General features: G+C 43.2%; 1 protein-coding gene across 1 annotated transcript in view; it reads right to left on the bottom strand.

Moving 5' to 3' along the window:
* Positions 1-6,221: 6,221 nt before the first annotated feature.
* LOC142259212 (uncharacterized) overlaps positions 6,222-18,844 on the bottom strand; it is a 116,058-nt gene continuing 103,435 nt past the window's right edge. Inside the window, exon 4 of the mRNA XM_075331702.1 lies at positions 6,222-12,821. Within this exon, the coding sequence (XP_075187817.1) occupies positions 11,751-12,821 (1,071 nt within the window). The 3' untranslated portion in view covers positions 6,222-11,750. The remainder of the gene's footprint in view (positions 12,822-18,844) is intronic.

Below are 18,844 nucleotides of genomic sequence, written 5' to 3'. Positions count from 1 at the left end.
TCTCTGCACCATGATAGATATTTGGCTCATAGCGCAATGTCGGGCAAACACCTTTCACAGAAGTAAGGCCATGTGCGCACGTTGCGTCCTGTACCTTGCAGAAATAAACGCATCCTCTGGCAGAATTTGTCAATGTGAAATTTCTTTGTGACCACAACAATGCAGGAAAAATGCATGCGTTTATCTTCAGTTTTTGCCGCATTTTGACCATGTTTTTCATGCTTTTTCAGTGCTTAAAATGGGGTGTGTTTTCAAGACAAAGACACTACTAAATAAAGTTTGAACATTCAAACACTAGGAAAAAAAATTAAAAAAAATCATGCTTTAAATCATACACTATAATGATAATTTTCATAAAACGATTATTGAGATTTAATATTTATGTTAAAAATAAATTAATGTTATTGTTTGACTCTTTTTTTAAAGTCGGGCTGCATGTGAGGGAAAAAGGAAACCTCTTGACCTCACGATAATACCAAAAACGCATTCTTAAATTTTGACAAAAAAGCATGCGTTCTGCATCATCAAAAATGCATGTAAAACGCTTGACTTTTGATTTTGGATGCGTCTTCACAACTGTCATTGACTTCAATGTTACCAAATCGCACAAAACAATTGACATGTTGCTTCTTCAAGCGCGGAGATTTTGACAAATTTTTGTCACAAAAAAACGCTGCGTTTTTGGACGCGTAGTGCGCACAGAATATGCCTATTTCCCATAGAATTTGCTTGGAAATCAAAACGCCTGCATTTTTGCATTAAAACGCTGCAGCTCAAAGCGGAAACGCAAGAAAAAACGCAACGTGCGCACATAGCCTAAATCTTAAAGAAAACCTCTCACAATAACTATTGCACGGACGCTGCAAAAATCTACAGATCTGGAATCTTCAGGCTATGTGCGCACTGGAAAATGGAATTTTCTCAAGAAAATTCCGCAGCCATTGAAAGATTACCGCACCCGCGGTAAAAAAACACGGCAAACCGCACCCGAAAACCGCATGCGGTTTGCCACGGTTTTACCGCGGTATTGTTCGCGTTTTTGCCGCGTGCGGGTTGGTACATGTGCTTTACTGCATTCAATGCAATAAACCACATTGAAAAAGAAAAAAAAAATCATTTCCTTATGAGATAGATAAATAAATAAAGACAGATAGAAGAATAGATAGAGGGATAGATAGAGGGACAGATAGATAGATAGATAGATAGAGGGATAGATAGATAGATAGATAGAGGGATAGATAGATAGATAGATAGATAGAGGGACAGGTAGATAGAGGGATAGATAGATAGATAGATAGATAGAGGGACAGATAGATGGATAGAGGGATAGATAGATAGATAGATAGATAGATAGATAGATAGATAGATAGATAGATAGATAATAGATAGATAGATAGAGGGACAGATAGATGGATAGAGGGATAGATAGATAGAGGGATAGATAGATAGATAGATAGAGGGACAGGTAGATAGATAGAGGGATAGATAGATAGATAGAGGGATAGATAGATAGATAGATGGATAGAGGGATAGATAGATAGATAGATAATAGATAGATAGATAGAGGGACAGATAGATGGATAGAGGGATAGATAGATAGATAGATAGAGGGACAGATAGATAGATAGATAGATAGATAGATAGATAGATAGAGGGACAGATAGATAGATAGATAGATACATGGATAGATAGATAGATAGATAGATAGAGGGACAGATAGATGGATAGAGGGATAGATAGATAGATAGATAGATAGATACATGGATAGATAGATAGATAGATAGATAGATAGATAGATAGATAGATAGAGGGACAGATAGATGGATAGAGGGATAGATAGATAGAGGGATAGATAGATAGAGGGACAGATAGATGGATAGAGGGATAGATAGATAGATAGATAGAGGGACAGATAGATAGATAGATAGATAGAGGGACAGATAGATAGATAGATACATGGATAGATAGATAGATAGATAGATAGAGGGACAGATAGATGGATAGAGGGATAGATAGATAGATAGATAGATAGATAGATAGATACATGGATAGATAGATAGATAGATAGATAGATAGAGGGACAGATAGATAGATAGATAGATACATGGATAGATAGATAGATAGATAGATAGATAGATAGATAGAGGGACAGATAGATGGATAGAGGGATAGATAGATAGATAGATAGATAGAGGGACAGATAGATGGATAGAGAGATAGATAGATAGATAGATAGATAGATAGATAGATACATGGATAGATAGATAGATAGATAGATAGAGGGACAGATAGATAGATAGATAGATAGATAGAGGGACAGATAGATAGAGGGACAGATAGATAGATAGATAGATAGATAGATAGAGGGATAGATAGATAGATAGATAGATAGAGGGATAGATAGATAGAGGGATAGATAGAGGGATAGATAGATAGAGGGATAGATAGATAGAGGGATAGATAGATAGAGGGATAGATAGATAGAGGGATAGATAGATAGAGGGATAGATAGATAGATAGATAGATAGAGGGATAGATAGATAGAGGGATAGATAGATAGAGGGATAGATAGATAGATAGATAGATAGATAGATAGATAGAGGGATAGATAGATAGAGGGATAGATAGATAGATAGATAGATAGATAGATAGAGGGATAGATAGATAGAGGGATAGATAGATAGAGGGATAGATAGATAGAGGGATAGATAGATAGATAGATAGATAGAGGGATAGATAGATAGAGGGATAGATAGATAGATAGATAGAGGCATAGATAGATAGAGGGATAGATAGATAGAGGGATAGATAGATAGATAGATAGATAGATAGAGGGATAGATAGATAGAGGACAGATTGCTGCAATTCTCACGGTCGGTAGTTAGTTCACATTACCGGCCGTGGGAAATGCCCTGTGGTTACCTCTGCTGTCTCGCTGCGAGGCTGCATACAGCGCTGTGACAGTGTCAGTCGCGGCTGGATGTAAGCAGCGCAGGACCTGTGGATTACGCCGGAGCTGTGGATTACGTCGGAGCTTTGTTTCAGGAGGGGTTAATAAAAGGATGAACGAGGCTTATTTGTGTTTTATTTAAAATAAAGGATTTTTCGGTGTATGTGTGTGTTTTTTCACTTTACTTACGGGTTGATCATGTCAGCTGTCACATAGACGCTGCCATGATCAAGCCTGGACTTAGTGGCGGCGATCCGCCGCCATTAACTCCTTGTATTACCCTGACTGCCACTGCATCACGACAGCAGGAAGAGCTGGGGACACTCCGGTATTGCCGCATAATGGATGCAACAGTCCCGGGGCAGCTGCGGCTGATATTCTCGGCTGCAGGAGGTGGGAGGGAGGCGGGGGACAATAACCCTTCCCCTCTCTCTCCTCAGCCTGAGAATACCGGGCCGCCGCTGTGTGCTTACCTCGGCTGGACGGTAAATATACAGCGGAGCCCACGTGTTTTTTTTCTATATTTTCGTTCGCTTTCTATGTGTATTTTATATGTCTGTGTCTGTGTTCTATGTCTGTGATGTCTGTGTGTGAGTGTGATCTGTGTGTGCTTACTCTCTGCTCCGCTTCCTCTTCCTGTCATGACATCACTTCCCTGCAAAACCGCAGGCAAGCGATGTACATTACCGCAGGTAAACCGCGAAATACCGCAGGGAATAACGCAGGAAAACGCAATGAACCGCACAGAATTTGCTGCCTGCGTTATTCCCTGCGGATTTCACGATTACATGGCAGTCAATGGAGTGAAATCCCGCAGCGACGTGCGGAAAATAAGTCAAATTCTGCCTAGTGCGCACAGGATTTTTTTTTCCCATAGGTTTTGCTGGTGAATCACTGCAGAGATGTTATGAACATTTTCTGCAGCGAAACATGCAGCAAATCCGCGGCAAAATCCGGTAAGTGCGCACAGGGCCTCAGAATGTAATCCTGATAATTTAAAGAGAAAATGTTCATTCTAATATGTCATTCAGAGAAATTCAGGATTCAGAAAAAGAAAGCGAAAAAGGAGAACCAATAAGAAGGATATGAAAAGATCTCCAATACGGAACAAGAAAAAATGAACTTGACTATGAATGAATTTATGGATAATGTCATGAGTGTGTCCCACTCTGAAGAGACTTCTGGTGAGTCTGGGATCAGAAGGTCACAGCAACTTATTGTTCATAGGTCTACAACATTATTTGAGTCAATCTACTTTGTTTTAATGCTGTAAGGGTTAAAAACGCTTTCCAATCTGGCTATGCTTTGTAGGGTTAAACTCAGGTGCATCTCTTTTGTGACCACTCCCCTTCAATATAAAAAGTAATTTATTTTACCATCTAATGCCAGTTATAGATTCTCATTCCATGCTGACGTCTTTGAAAGGAGCCTGTCTCTGGAAGAAGCTGAGGAGTTGTGACTATTGCAGCTGTGGTGTTTAGCTGCATTGAAAGAGTTTGAAGTCTTTTTCCTTTTTGTGTCTATTTTCCCTCTGTCTCATTTACCTATGTGTTGTAGTATTGCAATGGTGAGACTACTGCTCTCGCCGACCTTCTCACTAGCCAGGCTTAGCAAAGGCCTAGGCACATGATGATAACGGGGGGAAGCACCCGTATAGAGACATTAGGGAGCATAGGGTACAGACTCAGGTGAGTTGCAGGAGGTGTCCCCTCTCCCCATCATCAGGGCCTTCTTTTTTTACCATTCCCGTTGTTACCCTCGTGTTACGCTGCACGCTGAGTGTCTGTACGCTCTGGTGTGACATAGTGTTTTGGTTTTGACACCCACAGTCTTATTGCTTGAGCAGATTGAAGTCCTGGACAGGGGCTTAAATTTTGTCAGTGGCATTTTTTTTGCTGAGGATAGAAATGTTTCAGGTCAGAATTACTCTAGTAATACATTTACAACCTTTAATGAATTGGAAGGATTCTCCTTCTCTGAACAGAAGCCATTGTAATGCTAAACTAAATGGAGGAGGATCGTAATTTGGAAGAATTGGTCGGGGACCATGATGTAAAACCAAAGGTCTCAAACCCTCATTATTATCCAGTAACATCTCGCGTACCATCATTACACATGTTCCAGAATATGATAGAAAAGGACCAGTTGGCTCTGCCCCGTTATGTCTCCTCCAATAAAAATAAAAATTAGATAATTTAAGAAAATATCAATTTAATGCTGAAAATGAACAAGAAAATAACAACTATTTGGTTATACGTAAGTCAGACAAGGCGGGGTGTATAGTGCTATTGGAGGCCTCTTTACATAAAAAATGAGAATGACATTTTGGAAAATAATACAACTTATCGTAGATTACAATCAATCCAACTGATGTCTGCTCTAAATCGTTATACAATATGTTGGATGGTGGTTGCTTCTCTTTAAGGGCTACTTTGCACGCTGCGACATCGCAAGCCGATGCTGCGATGCCGAGCGCGATAGTCCCTGCCCCTGTCGCAGCGGCGATCTTTTGTGATTGCTGGCGTAGCGAATGTTATCGCTACGCCAGCTTCACATGCACTCACCTGCCATGCGACGTCGCTCTGGCCGGCGACCCGCCTCCTTACTAAGGGGGCGGGTCGTGCAGTGTCATAGCGACGTCACACGGCAGGCGGCCAATTGAAGCGGAGGGGCGGAGGTGAGCAGGATGTAAACATCCCACCCACCTCCTTCCTCTCATTGCAGCCGGGACGCAGGTAGGAGATGTTCCTCGCTCCTGCGGCTTTACACACAGCGATGTGTGCTGCCGCAGGAATGAGGAACAACATCGTACCGTCGCTGCACCGGCATATATGGAAATGTCGGACCATACACCGATGATACGATAACGACGCTTTTGCGCTCATTAATCTATCAAAAAGATTTTACACACTACGACATCGCCAGTGATGCCGGATGTGCGTCACTTTCGATTTGACCCCACCGACATCGCACCTGCGATGTCGTAGTGTGCAAAGCCCGCCTAAGATTCCTTTCTCAAAAGCTTTTATTATGAGGAGAGCATATTTTGTTTTAAATGTAGAAAAAGGATCCATAATATAGGTCTGCAAAAAATGTTTTTTCAAGAGATGTTTTTTTTTTCCACGTCATCCTTATGTTTTTGGGTGCACTGAATCCGAAAATAACCTTCGGTTTGACATCACTTTTTCTGACCATTTAGGTAACTGTTAAATAAGGCAATACCTCAAAATAAATGAAAATAAGACTTACAAAATCAATTTCTTATTACAAATTTTTCATGTAAATATTTATTTTAGTTTCAACAGATTTTTATTGAGTCATTCATATCATTGACAAATAAATCAAAGCATTATATGGTTACATTTCTTGATACAATGACATTATGCTATTTTCAAAATATCTCCCCCAAATGGGATCAGAAAAACAGGTATCAACTATTTCTTGTAAAAAAAAATGTATGCTACTATAGTTTTCAAGTTATTGAATCACTCATCGCTATTGCAAACAGGGCCGGTGATAATGGACACCCCTGTCTGGTACCCCGTCCAATGCGTATCGGTTGTGGACTGGTGGTGGGGTGTTTTAGGTACGCCGCGGGGTTGTCATACAGAACATGTATAGTTCGGATGAAGTTCTCAGTGAACTCTAATCTAGCCAACACCCTATATACAGTGCCTACAAGTAGTATTCAACCCCCTGCAGATTTAGCAGGTTTACACATTCGGAATTAACTTGGCATTGTGACATTTGGACTGTAGATCAGCCTGGAAGTGTGAAATGCACTGCAGCAAAAAAGAATGTTATTTCTTTTTTTATTTTTTTTTTTTAAATTGTGAAAAGTTTATTCAGAGGGTCATTTATTATTCAACCCCTCAAACCACAAGAATTCTGTTTGGTTCCCCTAAAGTATTAAGAAGTATTTCAGGCACAAAGAATAATGAGCTTCACATGTTTGGATTAATTATCTATTTTTCCAGCCTTTTCTGACTAATTAAGACCCTCCCCAAACTTGTGAACAGCACTCAAACTTGGTCAACATGGGAAAGACAAAGGAGCATTCCAAGGCCATCAGAGACAAGATCGTGGAGGGTCGCAAGGCTGGCAAGGGGTACAAAACCCTTTCCAAGGAGTTGGGCCTACCTGTCTCCACTATTGGCAGCATCATCCGGAAGTGGAAGGCTTATGGAACTACTGTTAGCCTTCCACAGCCTGGACAGCCTTTGAAAGTTTCCACCCGTGCCGAGGCCAGGCTTGTCCAAAGAGTCAAGGCTAACCCAAGGACAACAAGGAAGGAGCTCCGGGAAGATCTCATGGCAGTGGGGACATTGGTTTCAGTCAATACCATAAGTAACGTACTCCACCGCAATGGTCTCCGTTCCAGGTACCTTTACTTGCAAAGCGTCATGTCAAGGCTCGTCTACAGTTTGCTCATGATCACTTGGAGGACTCTGAGACAGACTGGTTCAAGGTTCTCTGGTCTGAGGAGACCAAGATCGAGATCTTTGGTGCCAACCACACACGTGACGTTTGGAGACTGGATGGCACTGCATACGACCCCAAGAATACCATCCCTACAGTCAAGCATGGTGGTGGCAGCATCATGCTGTGGGGCTGTTTCTCAGCCAAGGGGCCTGGCCATCTGGTCCGCATCCATGGGAAGATGGATAGCACGGCCTACCTGGAGATTTTGGCCAAAAACCTCTGCTCCTCCATCAAGGATCTTAAGATGGGTCGTCATTTCATCTTCCAACAAGTGAAACGACCCAAAGCACACAGCCAAGAAAACCAAGGCCTGGTTCAAGAGGGAAAAAATCAAGGTGTTGCAGTGGCCTAGTCAGTCTCCTGACCTTAACCCAATTGAAAACTTGTGGAAGGAGCTCAAGATTAAAGTCCACATGAGACACCCAAAGAACCTAGATAACTTGGAGAAGATCTGCATGGAGGAGTGGGCCAAGATAACTCCAGAGACCTGTGCCGGCCTGATCAGGTCTTATAAAAGATGATTATTAGCTGTAATTGCAAACAAGGGTTATTCCACAAATTATTAAACCTAGGGGTTGAATAATAATTGACCCACACTTTTATGTTGAAAATTTATTAAAATTTAACTGAGCAACATAACTTGTTGGTTTGTAAGATTTATGCATCTGTTAATAATTCCTCCTCTTGTTTGAAGTTTGCAGGCTCTAACTTATTTGCATCTTATCAAACCTGCTAAATCTGCAGGGGGTTGAATACTACTTGTAGGCACTGTAGGTAAGGCCACATTACCGAGGTAAAGGTTTTTTCTATATCTAGGGCGAGAAGGAGTATTGACGATTTGGACTTACTGGCATGTTGAATTATATTGAGATTCTTACGGATGTTGTCTGGTGCCTGGCAAAACGGGATGAGTCCGACTTGGTCTGGAGGTGTAAGTGCTTGTAGTCCTCGATTAATTCTACTAGCCAAAAGAGAGGTAAAGAGCTTCAGGTCAACATTCAAAAGTGATATAAGCCTGTAGTTTTTCACCTGCAGGGGGTCTTTTTTTGGGTTTTGGTAAAACAGTTATATGTGCTAAGAGAAATTCCAGGGGCATCGCTTTACCTTCAAGCATGTAATTTCATATGTTTATAATATGGGGTTTCAAAATGTGAATGAATTTCTTATAATAAACTGCTGAGAGTCCATCCGGGCTGGGGGCTTTGTGAGGTTTTAACTTTTTAACCATTTCCTCGAACTCTTCATTAGTGACTCTAGCTTAAAGTGTTGCTGAGAAATTCAAGGTAAGGGTAGGAAGATTTATGGAGTTTAAAAAGCTATTGTGACGCCCTGGACTAGCTAGGTAGTCACAGACATAACACCACACACACCACCTTCCCTAGACAGTTACACCAGTCACCTTGTTGCCTCCCTCCAGGGGCTGATGTCCACACCAGGTGGGGTGGAGCCAGGCAGTTGGCCCCACCCACCAAGGAGTTCACAGGCCTGGAAGCGGGAAAAGGAGTCAGATTCGTTTTGGAGGTGAAAGTGAGAGGAGTAAAACGTCTACGTGTGCCTGGGTAGCAGCCCAGGCACTGACAGCAAGGTCGGCAGATGGTGGTGGCCGTCTGCAGGAGTTAGCGGATCTCTACGGAACCGTAGGACCGGGGTTGGGCGGTGGCCCACCGGTACCGAACCGGGGAGCGGAGTGAAGTTAAGCACACGGGCAGGGCTATCGGACCCCGACTAGGTTTGCAAAGTCTATCTGAAAGTGACCGGAACCCCAGGGGTTTCCTAACACCCAAGTCTCGCTAGAAGGCAACAGTCCACACCGTGAGAATATACAGCCACCGCCACAGGCTAGAGATCCAAGGGCCAGAGCCTGCGGGCAAAAGGGCTCTTATGGTACCAATACGCCGGGGAGCGGACTACCATTGGGAAACCAGCAGAGTCAACACATTCTACACAGGTGCAGGGAAAGACAGCCACCATCACCTGTCCGGGGAGAGCAAAGACACTGCAGCCGGCTGCGGGACCCGTCCATCCGGCCGTTTGGTTTACCAGAGACTTTGTGACTTTCTGAGTGAGTACAACAGTGCCATCCGGCACCACGCCACGCTGCCTCTGCAACCCTGCATCCCAGCTATCCAGCCAACCCGTATCATCACCCGGGCCCCGGGAACACCAACCCCTACCCACGGAGGGGACAACACCCTAGCTGCTCCCTACCATCGCTCTCGGGATCCCCGTCACCAGCAGTGGTGGTGCCATCATCACCACGTCCCGTGGGTGGCGTCACGAACTATCTCCCCAAACAAACCATCCCTTTTCACTCATGGGTGAGGAGCGCTGCTCGAGTCCCCGGGTCCGGCCCACCGCTCGAGCCACAGAGCAGCAGCAGCAGAAGCCCCGGACCCGAGCGCGCCCCTCCGCCCGCGACACTATCTATCGCATTCGGGGTAGCAGGTGCTGGCTGGGTATATAAAGATTGATAAAAGTTATTAAATAACTGGTATACTCTATCAGGATTGGAGGTTTGGCCTCCCTGATTGTCGTTTAATTTGTATACTGAGTTAATCCTTTCCTAATCACAAAGTTTTCTTGCTAATAGTTTATCTATTTTATTGGAAAGTTTGTAGTATGTCGCTTGCGTCCATCTTAGTGCTCTCTCCGTTTTTGTTGTCAACAAAGTTTGTAGTTGAAATGTAATATCTGTTATACGTTTGGTAAGATGGATAGTGGGATATGATTGCTTTGCTGCCTCTAACTTTAACGCACTATTTAAAGGGAAAGTCATCAAACACATTGTGCTACAAACTATTGTGTAAAAGTCACTCATTTTGTGCAACACACCTTAGTTGTTCAAACATTTTGTGACTTTTGACATTTTTTATTCTGAAATGTAAGAGAAGTTTAGTGAAAGAGAGTGGTGCCGGAAGCGGTCAGACAGATTCACAATAATTTGTGCCCTTTTAGAATATGTGATTTTGCCTATTGTACTTTTTTTTACTTTTACTAATTGTTAACCAATTGCTGTAATTTTTGTACTTTAAGACACATCGCCCCTCCCCCCAAAAAAAATGTGTAGGAAGGGGGGTTGTCTCATAGTCCGAATGCTCCTGGCTGTGGCTGAAGGAGTGGTAGTGCAGGAGTGAGTCACAGGAGGCAGGAACCAGCACTGGGGCTAACAGTGTGCCTGCTAATAACAAAAGTGAATATTCACTGCTCCTCACTCCCATAATCCCGTCTACCTCTAGACACTGAAGCGCAAATCGAGGGGTGTGTGGCATTATGGGCGTGAGGAGCAGTGACTATTACTTCTTTTTAATAATTCACTTGTCCCCAAGCCCATAATCTCAGGTGTGGGGAGCAGTGAATATTCCGGCAGCTGATATCTGCGTGTAACTGCAGGTGCATGGCAGTGATGTCATGCGATGCGACGCTTATACACTGAATTCACTTGCCAACATCAAAGACAACACCACACACTGGGGGAGCAGATGGATGGTGAGTATAAGCATTTTTTTTTATTTCTGCAGTGTGATGAGGGATATTTATACCAGGATGACGCCAGGGGCAGGTGCAACCTGCAGCCCAAGAGGTAAGGGGGCCCATTTTCACTTGTAAATACTAAGATTGGGATCATATATACCAGGATAAGGTACATATATTCTGAAATGGGCTTAGGATGGGGATCATATATATTAGGATGATTGCAATATATACCAAGATGAGAGGTATACATACCAGGATGAGGATCATGTATACCAGGGTGAGGGCCTTATATACCAGCATGGGGATCATATATACCAGGATGAGCCCAGGATGAAGGCCATATATACCAGGATGGGAGAAAGATGAGGAACAAATATACCAGGAAGAACGAAATATGCACCAAAATCAGAGACACATAACTGGAAGGGCCTCGGGATGGGGGATAATAGTACAGAATTGGGGGATATTAGCCCCATAACAGTGTCAGCAGCAGATTCCCCACCCCCCATAACAGTGCCTCATGACTACGTTTTTTGCTACAATTTTTTTCCTATTTTCCTCCTTTAAAACCTAAGTGCATCTTATAATCATAATAATACAGTGTTTGAAAAGAAAGAAAATGGTGCATTCCCTGACGAAGTCTTACTTGAGCAATTGACTTTTCAATAAAACCCTTTTACTCACAGTACATCATGATGCCTTCTCCCATGTGACTCATCTGACAACAGGACCTGAGTAATGATAAAAACATTTGCCAAATTCCAAATGCAAGAATGGCTCCTCTACTGTGTGGGTTTTCTCATGGTCGACAAGAATTGATTTACCAATTAAACATTTCAAATATTCACAACATGAAAAAGGTTCCTTCTCTGTGTTGCCTCTTCAGATGTTTAACGAGATCTGATTTCTGAGAATAACATTTTCCACATTCAGAACATAAAAATGGTTTATCCCCTGTGTGAAGTTTTCCATGGTCAATAAGAGTTGATTTTCTAGTAAAACATTTACCACATTCCAGGCATGAAAATGGCTTCTCCCCTGTATGAGATCTTTGATGCTTAACAAGCTCTGATTTCCGAATAAAACATTTCCCACATTCTGAACATGAAAATGGCTTCTCCCCTGTGTGACATCTTTGATGTACAACAAGTTCTGATTTCCAGTTAAAACATTTCCCACACTTTGAACATGAAAATGGCTTCACCCCTGTGTGATTGTTCTGATGTCTAACAAGGTCTGATTTCTGAATAAAACATTTCCCACATTCTGAACATGAAAACGGCTTAATCTCTGTGTGATTTTTCTGATGTCTAACAAGGTATGATTTCTGAATAAAACATTTCCCACACTCTAAACATGAAAATGACTTCTCCCCTGTGTGAGATCTTTGATGGGCAACAAGTTCTGAATTCCAAATAAAACATTTCCCACACTCTGAACATGAAAATGGCTTATCCCCTGTGTGACATCTTTGATGTCTAACCAGAGCTGATTTCCGAATAAAACATTTCCCACATTCTGAACATGAAAATGGCTTCTCCCCTGTGTGAGATCTTTGATGCTGAAAAAGTTGTGCTTTCTGACTAAACCATTTCCCACATTCTGAACATGAAAATGGCTTCTTCCCTGTGTGAGATCTTTGATGCTGAAAACGGTGTGATTTCTGACTAAAACATTTCCCACACTCTGAACATGAAAATGGCTTCTCCCCTGTGTGATATCTTTGATGGTCAACAAGTTCTGAATTCCAAATAAAACATTTCCCACACTCTGAACATGAAAATGGCTTATCCCCTGTGTGAGATCTTTGATGTCTAACCAGAGCTGATTTCCGAATAAAACTTTTCCCACATTCTGAACATGAAAATGGCTTCTCCCCTGTGTGAGATCTTTGGTGCTGAACAAGTTGTGATTTCTGAATAAAACATTTCCCACACTCTGGACATGAAAATGGTTTCTCCCTTGTAGGAGCAGTTTCATATTCCACATCCCTACTGTAACTTTTATTTTGCTGACAATTCTGTAATGAATCAGAATTTTGGACTTGTTTGAAAAGATTAGATGATAGAGCTTTCCGAGGAAGGACTGGAGGTATATCTGGGACAACAGCATGCTCTTCATATGTATCATGTGTGACACTTTGATTGTCTGTTTCAAATTCTGAAGATAATAGATTTCCATATGAACTCAAAATACAGTAATCTCCTAAAAATAAATACAATGTTATTAGTTTTTAATATCCTGAAAGCAAATTTATTTTTTTAAACCATAACATCAGAAATTAAATGAGGAAAAAATGTATTCTGAATCTGTTGTCCAATTTTGACATCTTCAGGTCCCGTTACGCGCTACGATTTATCTGACGATATGTCGTCAGGGTCACGGTTTTCGTGACGTACTTCCGTCGTCGTTAGCGACGTCGTTGCGTGTGACACCTATGAGCGACTCCGAACGATCTTAAAAATAGCAAAAATAGTTGATCGTTGACACGTCGTTCAGTTTCAAACTATTGTTCGTCGTTTCAAACAACATCGTTAGTGTGTCCGTCATCAGCGACGCGGGCGTGTCGTTACGAGCAATGCTCCATGCCTCCTCCGCTCTGATTGGTGGTACCAACTGCGTTCTGATTTGGCAGGCATGGTTGATAAGGCGGACACAATTATACGCCTCTGTCATTGCCGAAATTGTTGGGAGGATTGCTGTGTGACGGTGTCCACACGACCGCAATAGTCAAACAATATATCGCTGAACGATGTAGCGTCGTTTGTGAGATGGGTACGTGTGACTGCTAAAAATCGACCTATGAGCGATATCGGCAAATCGTAGCAATGATCTGGGCGTGTCACATCGCTAACGAGATCGCTAGCGATATCGTTGTGTGTAAAGCGGCCTTAAGAGTTACATCTTCGTTAATGCGGATCTTCCATTTCTAGCACCAGTTCTCTGGAATGTGCTATAGTAAATAATCTGATTGATTGTCACAATGTGACTGCAGGATAATGAGGGAAAGGGGGCTCCTATACTGTCCCTCACGCTAGGGGACACTAACCTATTCCTAACCACTGAATTACCCCTGAAGATGGAGATGCCAGAGTCCCGTGCCTTACTAGTCTCCTGAAGAGATCTAATCTCCCCGGGAAAGGAATGGGCAGGAGTATGATGGAAACACAGATTAAGAAAGACGGGAAACACAGATTAAGACAGACAGGACACATTGCAAAGTCACAGAAATAAACAGTGAGAGACTAAGGAGAAAAGCAAGAGCTGGAAGGCAGCAACAAAAAGACAACAAGGCTTAACACCACAACAGCTTACAGCAATAGTACACAACAATAACCCGTACATCTCGATCACAACACCTCACCAGACAAGTATAGGTAACCTATAGTTGGCATTAATGAGATAGTCCAGCCAGCATATACAGAAGGGAAGCGAATGATACTTTACCCTTTACAGCATGTGATCAAAGACATTAACAAGCAGCTCAGCAGAGAATAACTCTTACTAGCCTGCCTCAGCCTGTGGTTTGACACCTGCATCTCCCTGCACTGCTCACAGACATCAGAGAAGTTAGCAGGCAGAGTGTAGTTTCCACAGATCCTGATGCCGCCATGACAGTTGTCATACCCTGCAAACATCTCCTTGTTACATTGATCCACAACATAGACAATTTCAAAGAGGGTTTTTTCGAAGACGAAAATAAAATAGTTACAGATGCCAGGTATACAGTGTGTCCACCCATATCCTGTTCACCGCAATTAACTTGAGAACGGCGGCAGCTAGAAGTGGTGCCTAGGGATGCCCTACAACTTTGTAATTCACTTTTTTTCTCTATCTCGTTCTAATTTCATAATAAAAATGCTAACTCCGTTGTTTTCAACCAGGTGGCGCTATAGGTGGTTTCATTGCGTAGTGCATGGCTAGTTTACTATACCCAGAAAACACTTTTATGCCTAAAGCTGCCGCCGTTCTCAAGTTAATGGCGGTGGACAGGATATGGGTGGACACACTGTATAATAGGGTTTTCCGGGACTGTAACGTTGATGGCCCATCCTTAGGCTTTGTAACCAATCCGGTAGCAGGTTCTTGCGGTCTATGCAGATAAACATTAGAGCTCCAACTCATCAAGACTGGCAATGGACACTGAAAAATTACATCATGGATTGGAGTGAGATTTCTGGCATAGGGAACACTGCATTTTGTTATGAATTAGAGAAGCGGTGGCATCACACCCTTCTTCTGGCCAAGCTCTGCCCATTTTGACAAAGCTGGTTAAAATTGGCGTGAAACCTCCAAAAGTTGCACAATTTTTTTTAAAACTCTGTTCTGCACACATTTTTTTGAGAAATTTCAAAGTGGTTTATGCCATAATTGCTTTGATGAATCAGGGTGTAAAATCTCCTTCTGTAGGTGTCTCCATTCCTTCCAGGGTAGTTTGCCAGTAATTCACACTCTCTAAAGCAATAATTTAATTACATCTTTTTTGGTAGTTGTAAACCTTTGCATTTCAGTGCGCGGCTGTAACTCTGCCTATTTTAGCAAAGCTAGTTAAAATTTGCATGAACACACACACAGACACACACACACACACACACACACACAACAGCCTATCGCCTCTTTATTTTTAGACTTCTGTAATTAAGAGACCTTATATCACATGATGTGATGTTAAAAAGGTCCTTAAGCAGTCCTATAATCGGTATATAAACACTGGGGGACCTAGTAGAATGGGGGTTCGGTGAAATTGTCCAGTTTGCTCTCCCTTTCCCTTAATACCAGTCCTGCATGCCAGTCTTTATTCTGTTCAATTTAGACTCCTGCAATGATGAGACCTTTGGTTACATGATGTCACATGACTTTGAAGTCATCAAAGGTCCTTAAACAATCAACCTTAGAATACAACTGATGGGGACCCGAAGAGAGTTGGGTTCCTGAGAAATTGCGCAGTTTAACTCCTCCTAACGCTGGCCCTGACTGTAACTAGGGCTTATTTTTGGAGTAGGGCTTATATTTCATTCTCCAAAAATCCCATAAAATCATGCTAGGGCTTATTTTTGGTGTAGGTCGTATTTTTGGGGAAACAGAGTATTCGTGAACCCTCTGCAGGTCTTTGAGTTGCCTTCATAACAACATAGAGAAGGCACTAGAAACAAACAGCAGAAGAAGCAGAAGAAGAAAAGAAAATACAGCTAAAAAAACCCCCAGAGCAGAAAGTCTAAAAATGTAAACACAAAATTAGTGCAGAAAGTACATGAGTAGATATCTCTTACTGGATAGAGCTGGAGGAAACACATCCTGAGGAACATCGGGATCTTCTTGTTTACAGTCCTGTGGGAGAAGAGGACGGGGACATCTCTCTGGTGTTGTCTTCTTACTGGATAGAACTGGAGGAGACACATACAGGGACTGAATTCATTCCTTACATACAGATAATTATAGGCCGTGTGTATTTAGTCCTGTCTATTACCTGGTGATGTGAGGGGCTGGGGAACATCCATCATGACGTCCTTGTACAGGTCTTTGTGTCCTTCTAAATACTCCCACTCCTCCATGGAGAAATAGACGGTGACGTCCTGACACCTTATAGGAACCTGACACATACAATGATACCGTCACCCCCGATCCCTTCATAGCGTTACTGTATAATGTCCCAGCATTCCCAGCAGTGTCACCTCTCCAGTCAGCAGCTCAATCATCTTGTAGGTGAGTTCTAGGATCTTCTGGTCATTGATGTCCTCATGTATCGGGGGGTGAGGTGGAGGCCCCGTGATTGGGCTCAGGGGTCTTCCCCATCCCTCAGACACAGGGGCCTGACAGCGCTCACTAGAGGTCTTCTTCACTACTGTGTAATCCTGGTTATGGAGAGACACAGTAATAAATCTCACTCCAGACATTTCCAGAGTCCTCACCTCTCCAGTTCTGTCCATCTGTTATTCCCATAGATAAGAATGATGTAATGTGACGTCGTCAGAATCTCTCACCTCTCCAGTAAGCCGGAAGAGGATCTCTAGGGTGAGGTGTAATATCCTCTCCGCCATCTTGTCCCTGTCCATATCCATCCTTCACGGGGCAATCAGGAGAATTCTCTTATATAGAAGATCTCCACTGAGAGGATTTGATATTATAAGGACCTGAATGGGAAGGAGATGAGCAGATGATATGGAAAATTAATTCAGATACGGGAGGTGAGATATCATTTTATAGCCATATAAATACAATGAAAAGTGATGAATTATTCATATTGTACCTAGAATGGGATCAATGAAAATGTTGGCTCATCAAGAAAAAAACAATTCCTCACTCAACTCCATTGATGCAAAAATACCACTAGAGATGAGTGAAACTGAATTTTGGCTATCAGTACAAACTCCGACTTTTCCAAGAAAACTCAGTTCGAGTGCTTTATGAATGTAAACCACTCTCGGAGTATCGCGGTACTCGGGTACGCTCGGTGCTCAACCCAGTGTGAGTCACCTGCATGGTTTGATCGGCTTGCACTGGGGGTAAAAACAGAATGATCGGATGTAGTGTGCACAAGCAAAAAAAAAATGGAAAAAACCCACCCTCCCCCAGAAGTGATCTGTTTATGGCTGCATGTGGGTGGAGACGTGAACTGCCCAATTAACCCTAAAAAGCATATGTGACGCTCTGGCCTATCAGGTCGTCACAGGGTGTTGTGCAATCTGCCCCTCTCTACAGTATCCACACCTCCTTCGTTATGGATCCTGGTCCTTTGGAGTTGCTAACAGCTTAGCCAATCAAAATCCTAGAAACACTTTATACCGTACCACCAGACACACCATTGGGGGCCTGAAGGGAATAGGGCCGCCCAGATAGGGTGTTGGTGAGGAGAAAGTGAGAAAGTGACACTTAGAAGAAAGTGTGAAACGGAAGTGGAAGGAAAAGGAGGTGGAGGTGACTCTCTGAGAGGGAGAGGTCACCGGCCTGGAGCAGGGCTCCTGAAGTTACTAGGTGGCAGACGTTGGTCTGGGCCTGGTAGAAGCTGGAACCCCGGTCGCAGGGGAACATGTCAAGGGGCACGGACTGCCGAGGAGGGCAGCCTTGAGCCATCACTGGGCAGGGGCCAGGGCATGACGAGGTATGTGGACCCTAGGCCGGGAAGTAGCTTCACACGTTCAGGTAATTTGCCAGACAGTGGTGAAGATTTCAAGATTCATCCCCAACCCACTCCAAAACCGGGGTACTAGCACACCGATGGGATAGGACTTTCCCAATACAGTCCAAAGAAATCCTACGCGTGAACCCTGAGAGCAAGATCACTCCATTAGCCATACGGGTGAGCGGGATCCGAAAAGTTTTATGCTTTAAGCCCGCTTTACACGCTACAATATATCTTATGATGTGTCGGCGGGGTCACGTCGTAAGTGACGCACATCCGGCATCGTAAGGTACATTGTAGTGTGTGACAGGTACGTGCGATTGCGATTGAACCTTAAAACGTTCATCGCATGCATGTCGTTCAATTCCTAAAAATTGAACGTCAGATTGTTCATCGTACCCGGGGTAGCACACGATGAACGATGAACAGATCTTACCTGCGTCCAGCTGCTCCCGGCCAGCAATGCGGAAGGAAGGAGGTGGGCGGGATATTTACGTAGCGTTCATCTCAGCCCCTCCGCTTCTATTGGCCGGATGCCACGTGACGTCGATGTGACGCCGAACGTCCCTCCCACTCCAGGAAGTGGACATTCGAAGTCTGATGGGGGTCAATCGTTTGTGCGGCACATTCAACAAATTGAATGTACCGCACATACGATGGGGGCGGTTAAGATCGCATACGATATCGTATGCGAAATCGTAACATGTAAAGCAGGCTTAACTGTCCAACTAGAGGAAATCAAGTGCCAAGGAAAGGCCACAGGCTTACAGCAACACCAAGGGCACGGACCCAAGCGTGCTCCCTCCAAGCTGCAGTGG

The sequence above is a fragment of the Anomaloglossus baeobatrachus genome (assembly GCF_048569485.1).
Source record: "Anomaloglossus baeobatrachus isolate aAnoBae1 chromosome 5 unlocalized genomic scaffold, aAnoBae1.hap1 SUPER_5_unloc_30, whole genome shotgun sequence".
NCBI classification, from domain to species: Eukaryota; Metazoa; Chordata; class Amphibia; order Anura; family Aromobatidae; genus Anomaloglossus; species Anomaloglossus baeobatrachus.
Note: the sequence above shows the minus strand (reverse complement) of the source record. Positions and strands in the feature narration are given on the sequence as shown.